General features: G+C 51.4%; 1 protein-coding gene across 12 annotated transcripts in view; it reads right to left on the bottom strand.

The window, feature by feature from the left end:
• Positions 1 to 367: 367 nt before the first annotated feature.
• CELF5 (CUGBP Elav-like family member 5) overlaps positions 368 to 11184 on the bottom strand; it is a 38706-nt gene continuing 27889 nt past the window's right edge. For 2 of the 12 annotated variants that reach the window (XM_086477696.1, XM_086477697.1), the window contains exons 4-12: positions 10322 to 10450; positions 9644 to 9723; positions 8513 to 8659; positions 3117 to 3261; positions 2293 to 2439; positions 2010 to 2072; positions 1841 to 1924; positions 609 to 752; positions 368 to 495 (exon numbers count right to left, since the gene is read on the bottom strand). In XM_086477696.1, the coding sequence (XP_086333822.1) occupies positions 368 to 495; positions 609 to 752; positions 1841 to 1924; positions 2010 to 2072; positions 2293 to 2439; positions 3117 to 3261; positions 8513 to 8659; positions 9644 to 9723; positions 10322 to 10450 (1067 nt within the window). Of the gene's footprint in view, positions 496 to 608; positions 822 to 1804; positions 1925 to 1994; positions 2073 to 2292; positions 2440 to 3116; positions 3262 to 8512; positions 8660 to 9643; positions 9724 to 10321; positions 10451 to 11184 lie in introns of all 12 variants that reach the window. The other 10 variants (XM_086477700.1, XM_086477702.1, XM_086477701.1 and 7 more) reach the window with 6 other exon arrangements.

Here is an 11184-nt window from a genome sequence, read left to right as displayed (position 1 = left end):
CTATGTCTGACCCTGTTTACCTTTACCAGAACTGATCCTGATCTTGACCTGCAGCCTGACTCTGCACTTGGCCTTGGGCGTGCCTCATTGCCACAAACTTGCCTGATGATCTAGACTCTTGGTTGACCCTGGCCATCATCTCCAGGCCTGCCTTGGTCTCCTTGCTCAGGTGCTGGGGCTGGGCCCTGGCAGGCAAGGCCCCTGACCTGCTAGCTGTGTTACTGCGTTCAGCTCCTGGCTTACCACCCTGTAGGGAGCAGCCAGACCTTGCTGCCCCCTAACACTGGCCAGCACCATGCAGGAACGGTGCTGTGACGGTGCCAGATTTACCTGTGCTGCAGAAGTGATTCCTGCTTGTTCACTGCTGTCAGTAGGGATGGTTAGCATCCTTGGGTCGTTTTAACTGGACCTTCAAACGTTTCATGCCAATCTGGAAGCCATTCATGGCCTGGATAGCAGTCTGTGCACTGGATGGGTTGTCAAAGCTTACGAAACCTGAAGGACAGGACACAGGCATGGATAATAATGGCACTGTTGGTGCTGTGTCCAATGCATGAGTGTCCTCGTTATCCATCATGCTTCCCTTGCCCGCTGGGGTCAGCACTTACCAAAACACTTGCTCTGGTTGGTGGCACGATCCATGAATACCTTGGAGGAAATGATATTGCCAAAGGGCAGGAACATCTGCATCAACTCATTGTCTCCAAACTCCTGAGGGAGATGGTAGATGAAGAGATTGCAGCCTTCAGGACCTGCAGGCATGGGGGCAATGGGGAGGGACAAAAGAGAGAGCCCCCAAAGGGAAGGGGAAGAGAAATGGGCTCAACTCTGAGCACAGCACTAGAGGAGAACCCCAGCACTGCCTCCTTCTCTCTCGACCTTCTCTTGCTTGTCTCAGTCACTAGTCCATGAAGGGTTCTGAGGGCTCTGTAAGAGCAGCTGGGAGGCAATATACAGAGCTAGAGTTTCTGGAGAGCAGATTCACTTTCACAGCTTGTCTGGTTCCCACATAGGGTGCTGGACACAACAGCTCTGTGAGTGTCTGAGTGCTGTTTTGCTGGAAGAAGTTAGCTGAGGTGACAGCTCCTTGTTCATTGCTCTCCAAAAGTCCTAGGAGAGCAGCAGACACTGCTATATGAAAGCTGCTGCTCTAGCATTCCCTGCCCACAGCTATGCACTGGGTGCCTTCAGCCCATAAGCCACAGCCGCAGCTGGAAACCTCCTGGATTGCCACATCTGATTTATGGGCTCACTTGGTCCTGAACTCTTCTTCAATTGCTCCCTGTGAGCCTTATGAGCACAAGGAGCTGCTCCCTCACTGAGACCTGCTGTATGAAACAGGAGCATTCACCAAACAGAGACATGCCTTTACCTCCAAATTCTGTCCAGGCCAGTTTTGAAATAAGCTGAAAACCAACCTCATGAGGCTAGGAAGGCTGAAGAGGGAGCACAGTACATTGGAGAGGCTGGTTTGATTAGTACCAGTGTGGTTCTGGCATCAGTAAAGATGGGGAGAAAGTGCTCTTTTCCCCTGCCTGTGTAGGGTAGGTGCTGACTATACCCTTTGGTGTCAAAGCTTGATGTGCTCATGCTTGCTGTCCTCTTTGTACTTGTCAGCATCTGGCCAGGGATGAGCTCAGAAAGTCTGCCTCACAAGCATCCTCTGAACCCTTCCAGTCCACTCACTGCAAAGACATGTCTGGTTCTGTAACCCACCTCCAATATTTAGAGTGGACAAAGATTAGTGCCGTCTCCTCTGTATTGGTTCTGTGGTGCAGAAGATGAGCTACGCAAATTCCCCCACCCGGCAAGACACACACATTCCCACCCTGATCCTCACCTTCTCGTTGCTGCTGCTGCAGGATGGGTGGTGGCTGAGGGATGCTCTGAGCAATGGGGGTGATGGTGGTGGTTGGATACACAGCTGTATTCCAAGAAGACAGAACAAACTTTACCTGAGGATCTGGTCAGCCACACAAGGGCCTGAGGGAGACAAGGGAAGCTGGTACCTGCATACTGCTGAACTCCTGTGAAGGCTGGGTGCAAAGTCTCTGCTACTGAAGGGCTCTGGGCTGCAGAAAATAACATAATCAGAAGCACAGCAAAGGGAATCGCTCATGCGTTCTCACTGTCTCTCTCCCCCCTACCCTCCACCCCACCCCCACCAAGTGAGTCTCGGTGCCTGGCCAGTAAGCAGCTAGAAAAAGTGTTCTGCGTGGGCAATCCAGAAAGGAGGAGCTAACTGCAATTGCTGAGGTCTCTGGATGTTGGGTTTTTTCCTGCTCTCCGTACCCGAGTATGGCACAAGGCCATTGGTGTAAACTGTTTCCAAGGCTGGATGCCCATTTGGGAATGGTACCACTCCAGTGAATCCATTTGAAATGGGCGCCACCAGTCCTGGCATGGCTGCTGTTCCCAGGAGAGGAGGTGAATGTAGCCCTGTAGAGCAAGAAGAGAGGACATCCCATGAGAGTTGAGGTCCCGCAAAGCCCGTGCTCCCTCCTTGCATCTGCCTGGCAAATTGCTGTGTATGAAGCTGTTACTTCTTCTAGTTGGCACGTGGAGGTGCCAGACTAGTGCTGTGGAGCCTTCACAAAATTGGAGGCAGCACTAGAGCGAAGAGCGCATGCAGCATTTCTAGTCCCGGCTGCTGTTAAGAGCTTTGAGATGGAGCATTTTTAATCCAGCTTTGTACAGCACCTAGCATGATACAGCCCTGTTCTTGACAGGTGTTCAAAACCAATATGCATTATTGCTGATATTATTACTGTGGGATGATGATAATGAGTAGTAGCACTGCTGTACTCAGAATTAGATGCAATGCTGGGAACCTGGTCCTTCTTTGCTATATCAAAGGGAAAAACTGCAGCAGAGAGGAACAGCAGTAGGGCAAGAGAATGTGTGCTGAACACCTGAGGGGGCGTCAAGGAGGTTGCAGAAATTTGCGCAGAACTCCTCAGAGGCTGCATTGTTGGAAAAGAGCGGCCTAATCCAGATGCTGAGCCCAGAGGGATGAGGGAACTGTTTTACCTGTACAAGCACCTGCTGAGTGCTGGGGCAGGAGGTTCATTGGCAGCGAAGGACTTGCTACATCCTGGCCCACACCAGGCCCTCACCTGATGTTGGTGCAACAGGAGTGGCTGGCAGCCCGTTGAGACTGACGGCACCGATCTGTTGGATGTGGCAAGGGGAAAAGGCGACGCCTGGGCTCAGGTAGCTGCCGTGGGAGGTGGAGAGAACCGTCGTCTGCTGCTGCATCAGCTGCAAGGCAGGACCGTGCAGTCAGGGCCCTCCGCGCTGCCCGAGCTCTCGCTCCGCTCGGGGCCACGCACGGCTCAGCGGCGCGCTCCGCTCGCCCAGGCCCCGCGCTGCCGGCGGCTCCCGCCCCAGCCGCGGGCAGGGCTCGGGGGGCTGCGCAGGCCGGCTCGGCCCCCGCCTTTCCCCGCCGCCGCCTCTGGCCGTGGACGGGCCGGGGCGGCGGCCTCGCCCCCTCCCCCAGCCGCCGCCGGGGGTCGCCGGCCTCCCGCTGCCTGTCCCGGAGCTCGGCGCGACTCGGCGGCGGCCTCGCCGTCCTCTGAAGCCCCGCGCCCCGCCGTGCTGGCGGTCCTGGCGCCCGGGGGCCCCCGAGGTGGGCCTGGAGCTCCCTGCGGCCACGTACGTAGGGGCTGCCCCTGCCGAGGCGCATCGGCAGCCTGGGCCAGGGCACGCGTGGAAGCCCCTGGGAGCTGGGCACAGCTTCCTGCCCTGCAGCCAGGGGATGCCTAGGCCGGCATCCTCTGCAAAGCCAGGGCCAAAGCCAGGGCCGTGGCTGGGCAGCACTCCAGCCTCCCTTGCCCTTTCCACATTCCAAAAGCCTTGAGGGGTCTCCACTCACTCAGCTACCTGCTGGGACATGGGGATGGGCCTTTCCTGCCCTGAAAGCTCCTGTGGTGGGGAAGGGAGCAGGGAAAGGGGTGTGCTCCTGGCACCCAGCAGCCCCCCTCTCACCACAGGCCCTACCGCCCTGTCAGGCACAGTGGCGACATTTCCTCCCAGCCACAGCCCCTTCTTCGAGTACTGCCACTTCTGGGACAGTGCCAGGTGTTAAATAACACAGCTTTGCCTTGAGGAACAGGGTCCAAATCCCTCTCCTTTTGCCCACCCTCAATGGGAGACCATGCTGCTGAGAGACATGCGGAGCTCACGCTGGTACGTGCACCCTGCCGTACAACCAGGTGTCCGTCCAGGCCCAGCTCTCGTGGCATGCTTTGCTGTCTGAGATCTGCCCCATGATCCACTGCGCTCGGTCTTTCCTCTGGCAGTGGCCTCCACCCTGAGGCTCTGGGATGGCAGCTCCTTGTGGTCCCGTAACACACCTGACTAGGCAGAGATGCACAATGCAAAAAGAAGGGGTGGGGAGGGTGGGACATGAGGTTGGGAGGGGGGTTAGGAGGAAGAAGAAAAAAAACCTTCTGGTTCTATCTGGCCATCAGTTGGTGCTCTGGAGCATAAGATTAAATCAGACTGCACTCAGAACGTAGTGGCAACAAAGACAGTTCTGGATGCAAAATTATCTAGCGCCATTGTAAGCCTTGTCTTCGCCATCAAGCAGGAAGAGCAGAGGGAGGCACAAGCACGGCTCTCTGGAAACTGTACAATTTCACAGGAGGAGCTGGGGGGTGGCACATGGCAAAAACCCAAGAAAAACACAAATCCTCCTTACATTAACTACAACGGTATCCCACTGTCTGCTTTGCAACATAAATACAGATGCCACTCAAGTAACCTGCCTCATCCACAAACGGCTGAATCAGTAAGCCAGTTTGGCCCAGGTCTCAGCTGGAGAATCTGTTAAGTCTGAAAAGTTCATGGCTAGCTAAACCTTCTCTTAGTTTCCTCCGCACAGAAGCCGATTATTGCTGTTGCATAAAAAGAAAGGAATTGCCTAATTTCATGGCATTGCTGTCTCTGTAAGATGGCACAAGCAAAGCAGCTGGGGTGGAACTGACTCTGCAGGACAGCACTGGGGTAGGGGAGAGCCCTTTTTGGGGCAGAAATGGGACACTCCCCGGCACACCACAGAGCAGGGTCTCTGCAGGCAGGCAGGACTGACAGCAAAGAGGTTCACCACTGCTTGACTCCAGAAAGCAAGCGCCCTGAAATTATCTCATCTGTTCACCACCACATTGTCTTTTGAGTGATTCCCCTGAAACAGCACTCAGTTGCATTTCTGGGAACCTCTCATCTTCAGCCAGGATTATGTGACCTTCCTGAGAGCATAAAACTCTCCTAAGGAAAGTGTCCCTATGGCAAGCAGTCTGCAGACATTCCTAGTCCCATCTTCACACTGTCCTCACTTAAGGATGCAGGAACCAATGCATTTCTTATTTACTAGATGAATATTGATTTTCTTTTTTCTCATTAATGCCTGTTCTGTGCCAGGCGCTGGCTGGGACAAGACCTGCATCTGACTGCACATGCTCCAAGCTAGCATTCTGAAATTGTTTCCATTACTTAAATAAAATTACCATAACAAACCATAAGACCAGAAAGAAAAGGGGCAGTGGGTGTGAACAAACTATATTTTGTGTTTAGAACTAACTGATTTATGAAATACAAGAAATATTCAAGCATCATAAGCAGTTAGTAAATTTCACTGGCTGCTTTTTTAAGACTTAAGGCCTCTTTAGTATCAATAGATTATTTTTTCAGCTCCCAGTCGGCTCCCTGATTCCATCTGAACTAATCACTGAATTCAACTTGTTGAATAAACTGCAATGAAGGAAATACTCACTCTTCACTTGCAGAAGAAGCACCTGGGATCAAAACCCGATTTAAGCACTGAATAACTGCTTCCAGATGCTTAGCCAGTCACACTTCCCAGATAAGCACGAGAATTTTTCTTACAAAGTGTTATCAGCTAACATGCACTGTTTGACTATTTTTAATGTCTTTTGTATATCTTAATAGATCAGAATAACTTCAGACCTAACATAGTTTGTGATTATTTCATGTTTGAGATAGTTTTTAAAGGAAAATGCCATTAATATAAATTTAAAACATCCAACTGGGAAAAAAAAAAAAAACAAACAAAAAACAAACAAAAAAACCAACCACAAACAAAACAAAACCTCAGCCACCCAGGCTCCAGACTTATTCTTCCTAGGCTGGGGACTACTTTGGCTGGGCGAGGCAGCAGATACCATGGGGACAGGGAGAGAAAGTTGTTGGTGTATTGAATTGTGAATGTAAGAACCAATGCCTGTGATGCACGAGTTCACCCCAGCAGCACTCGCTCCTCTCAGTCGACTCAACCACACATGTAATTGTTAGCTGCATCTCCTGGGCCTGTGAGTAACCTTGGGTGCAGCACCTACTACTTCAAGCCCTGCACCATGCAAGTATGAACTATGTTTGAGTTCTCTTGAGCCCCTGGCTTACCATAGGTCACAGCTCCCAAGAGCTGGCCGTGGCAGGACATCTCGAGGTGCTGTAAGGAGATTGAGCAAGGAAGTCCCTCCTTTCTGTCTCCACTTCCAGAGATATTCGATGGCATTTTTCAAAGGGTTGATACCCTCTCCCTCTGATGGGGACACTGTATGCATACGAGAACTGGCTAGGATCTCTCCCCCCAGGAGAGGGGAGACCAAAGACTGGGATGATCCAAGAAAAGAAACAATCAGGTGTGAGGTCAGCGCCTCAGAAAGAAGAAGGGGAGAGAACCAAAAGCTGTGGAAAGCAAAATGAAAAGGAGAAAAAAACCCCAAAAGAGTGGGAGACAGGCTGAGTCTTGAGTCAAGGGCAAAGCCAAAATAAAGTCACAGAGCAGGAAGGCCAGGGAAGAATCAGAGACAAAGCAACAAATCTACAGACACAACTGAAGATAAAGATGCAGATAAGCAAGGAGAATAGCCTAGGCCTGACTGGTTTCTTGTCATCAGCAGGAGTTTCTGAAGACTGGAGGGCACTTAAAGATCGAGTCTAGAAGGTCTCATTGCTCTCCTTTCTTACACATCCTGGACCATAAGCTAAGGAAGTACTTTCTGCCATCATAACCTGTGTGGTCCATTCCTGCCTCCTTCACCATCATACTGTGCCCAAGTTAGCACCATCTCCATGACAGCACAAGATACACCAGAATGATCATCCTATAGCTGACCCACAGCTGAGCTAAGCTGCAAACTTAGACCTCAAGTACAGCTGTCTTGTGCATTACAGGGCTGGATAGAAAAGACTGGTCCTGGCAAGAGGTACTGGTGTCTTGCCAGAAAGGTTTCTCCCCTCCAAACCATTCTTCTGCTGGAAGCTTTGGTGCTTGGAATGGTATAGCTATTCTCAGTCTCATTACACAAGAAGAATTAAATAATCTGTGTTGGACAAATTCTACTTTTGGTTCCCAAAATTCCCCAATGGTGCTGAGCCTCGTATGTATTGCCTCTTTTCTTTTGCTACCCTATGCTCTTGCCACACACTTAAATGGCATTTGGCAGTTTCTAGGGATTCTTTCAGAGGAAACGGCCAACAATTGAGAAACAATTCCTTCTCTGTCATGTAGATGGGAGACAAACCACGGAGCTACTGAAGGCAGAGGTGAAGGAGGTGTCCACATATATGAGAAGAACAGGTTTATTTGTGCTCCCCCCCGAATATTACTTTCAGTAACAGTATCTACTTTTGAGTTCTTTCTTTGACACAGGCATCTCTCATGCCTTGAGCAATTTCTGAGGCTCCTTCCATGGGCTTTATACTTGGTAGCAGAGACCTGAAAGTGACAGTGACCAAGATGATCCAAAAGATGCTCCACCACAGCTGATCAGGGACGTGTTGAGTTTCGGACCTACCTCAAACATCAGTGGCAACCACCACCATTGCTCCAAGGCAATCAGGTTCTCTCACTAAGACCCAAAGCACAGCCTGTCTGGCCTCCTCTGGCCTTGAAACACTTCTGACCCTGTGCTACCCACTGCTCCCTCTCCAGCATTCTGCAAACCCCCCAGTCACACTAGCCGAGAGAGAAAACTCTGGGAGCCAAGGACAGCACTGGGGGGATTAGGGCCCTCCTGAGAATTTCAGCAGAGAAATAAACACATGAAGTTGGGTCCAGGGCTTTCATGGTGCTCCAAAGAGAGACACACATTTGTGCCACAGACCCAGGGGAAGAGTTTACATGTTGGCCAATTGCCATGTCTGGCAGACAGCACCCAGGAATCATGGCTCTCAGCTGTCCTCAAAACAAGACAGAAAGACACTGGGTCATGCTTGACCTGTTCCCAGACACCTCCGCCAGTCTACGAGTCAGAGAAATACAGCCTCACTTTGAGAAGGTCCCAGCTCTCTCCTATCACCCCTTCCAGGAGAGAAATGCACAAAGACTAGGCTGCTGACTGGAGAAATTGAAGCCAGGAAAAACTCCCAGGTGCCAGGAAGCTTTCATGCAATTGTTAGAGACCCATTCGTGGTCTCCCAGCCCAGGTATGGTGTTGCCCCATAGCCAAGAGGGCAGCCTTTCCCCACACACACGCGTGATACTCACAGCCTGCGCATAGGCGCTGTATGGGCTGAACGGCAAGGTGAGAGATGGAGTGAATATCCCCAGCTGCCCCACCATTTGCTGCATACGACGGAGGGTCCTCTCCTTATCTGTGTCAGCAAACTTCACCACTAGACTGGAGGAGGCGCCCTAGGCACAGAGAGAGGAGACAGAGAGAGGAGGCAGGGGGAGAAGAGGCCGTGGGAGAGCCAGAGAGTCAGCAGTCAGGCAAGGTGGGATGGGGCAGAAAGGAAGCAGAGAGGAGTGGGAAGAGGAGCAGAAGAGCAAATATTGGTGTGAAAGTGCTCAGGAGCTGCCTGGAACCTGGGCTGTGCCCTTCCCCATCCATCCATCCATCCCTTCCCTCTCCCGCCCTTACCCTCACACCCTGGACCTTGCACAGCTGCACAAGCTGGTGCACACATCCCTGGCTGCGTTCACCAGGTGATGGTGCAACCAGGAACACCCAGGACACTCTCAGCCACAAGCACCGTCTTTCCAGCACCGTGAGCTTGGCTGCATAGGCAGAGCAGTTCCTGGCAGCTGGAAATACCCCTGCTGCAACAAGGCACTGTCCAAACCAATCCAGGTTAAGAGATTGTGAGAAACAAGATCACAACTGCAGCTCCCCTTGCACAAGAAGGCACAGCTGCGGCCACACAACCCCACACAATGCACAAAGTTTTCCCATCTACGCCCAGTCTGTCCCAGATGCCTCCTCTACTGCCTAAATCAGAGAAGGCGGGGAGCGTGCTCAGACACTGGAGTCCTGACTGCTCACATTGCTGAATTGTTAGCTTGCACCCTGCTCAGTTTTGAACTACTCCAGGCAGCTATCTCCAAGACAAATTCATGGCCTGGTTCTTGTCTCTCTTTTAGTTAGCCTTTATAGTTGTAAGTGCTGTCACTACCAGTCTGGACAGACATAGATACACATACCAGCCCAGGAGACGGGATGGTTCCCAAAGACAAGAGCACAGATGTGCATACCCTCCCCCCCACACCTCCCACAACCACACGAGCTGGAAACTGCAGTTGAACCTGTCACGGTTTTGGACAGTGAGGGGTGGTCCCTGCAACAGAGTGATGGGAAGAGGATTAGGAAGAGGGTAGGTACCCTGGCCTTATACTCACGGGCATTGTCTGGCTGCCATGGAGTGCGTGGATTGCTGCCTGAGCCTCTGTGTGAGATGAGAACTTTACAAAAGCACAGCCTGGAAAGGGACAGAAAGAGCACAGGAGATTGCAGTGACAGGACTGCTGTGAAAGTGCCCCTTGCATCATCACGCAAGAGACAGCATTTGGAGCTCAGGCAGGGCAAAGGAAAGCCACCCCAAGAAAGCAGGGAACAAAAAAAGGATGACTCATCCCAAGTCCTCTATCCTGGAAAAGAAGGAAGGGTCTCAAATTGTTTCTTCAATGATTTACTCTATAGATGATGTCACCATCTCCACCCTTGCCCTTGATTACCTCTTCCCCAAATTCTCTATGTACTCCTAATTGTGGGTACAAACACTTCAAATCGCAGACCCAAACTGAGCCAACAGGCTCACTAGTGTTCCTGGTAACTCAGCTACTCATTGTGCTCTGCTTCCCCTCCTTTCACCATGGTCTCTGTCCATCTTCCCCAATCTTTCCTTGCAGCAGGCAACTCTTCCTGCACGGCCCCCTATACCTGGCTGTGATATGGGTTCTCATAAAAATGGGGTGGGGGAGTAAGTGCCCCGGTGGAAAGGAGGCACAGGTGGTGAGACAGGTGAGCGCTACCTGAAGAGCAGGGAGAAAGGGCATGACGCACAGAGGGGTTCACACCTTTGCTGTTACCATCAGGTCCACGGAGCACAGTACATTCATCAATGACCCCAAATGGTTCAAAGAGCCGGAGCACGTCATCCTCAGACTGCTGCTTATTTAACATGCCCACAAAGAGCTTCCTGTCCCCTAGGGGCAAACACAGAAACATCAACCTTCTATGAGGCTTACAGTCCAAAGCAGGAGGCTAGGGACACTTAAGCATAAAACAGCCTAGTGCTGAAAACATGCCTGTCATGGAAATGATTTGCTGTTGGCTGAAATGCTTCCAGGGGTGAGTATGCAGGGTCCCCCCCAAGCTCCTCACACATGCAAAGGTTTCTGTGGCTTTCCATGTCCTATCCTCCCCAAAGGAAAACAAAAGATTAATAATTTCCTTATATTCATTAGCCCTTTCCTTTGTATGATCCAACACAAATGGCAGCAAGAAAAACTGTCTGGGCAATTATACCCTTATTGAACAATGTATGAAGCCCAAGCAGTACCTTAAGAAATACAGCAGATCAACCCAGGCAGGATGAATAAATTCCAGGACCCTTGGCTTCTGTTTCCTTTTCACAGAATCATAGAATGGTTTTCCTTCTCTCCAAGATCACTGTTTCCACAGCTGCTACGTAACCAAGCATCTTAGCTTCAATTTGCCCTTCCCTATCCCAGTCTAATCAGTATGTATACTGAGCCATCCTCAAAGGCCTGAAATAAACCCTGGCATCCTGGGTCCCAATTTGCCTCACCATAGGATCAGCGCCAAATGCCAGACAGTTGGGCGTGGGCCAACAAACAGCTCCATGGACCCCAGTCCCCCGGCTCCAAGGGCACTTTGTACCCATGTCACACTGGCAGGGGGCTGCAAGGCTGGCCAA

Source organism: Leptosomus discolor, chromosome 24, assembly GCF_034619465.1.
Source record: "Leptosomus discolor isolate bLepDis1 chromosome 24, bLepDis1.hap2, whole genome shotgun sequence".
Taxonomy (NCBI): Eukaryota; Metazoa; Chordata; class Aves; order Leptosomiformes; family Leptosomidae; genus Leptosomus; species Leptosomus discolor.
Note: the sequence above shows the minus strand (reverse complement) of the source record. Positions and strands in the feature narration are given on the sequence as shown.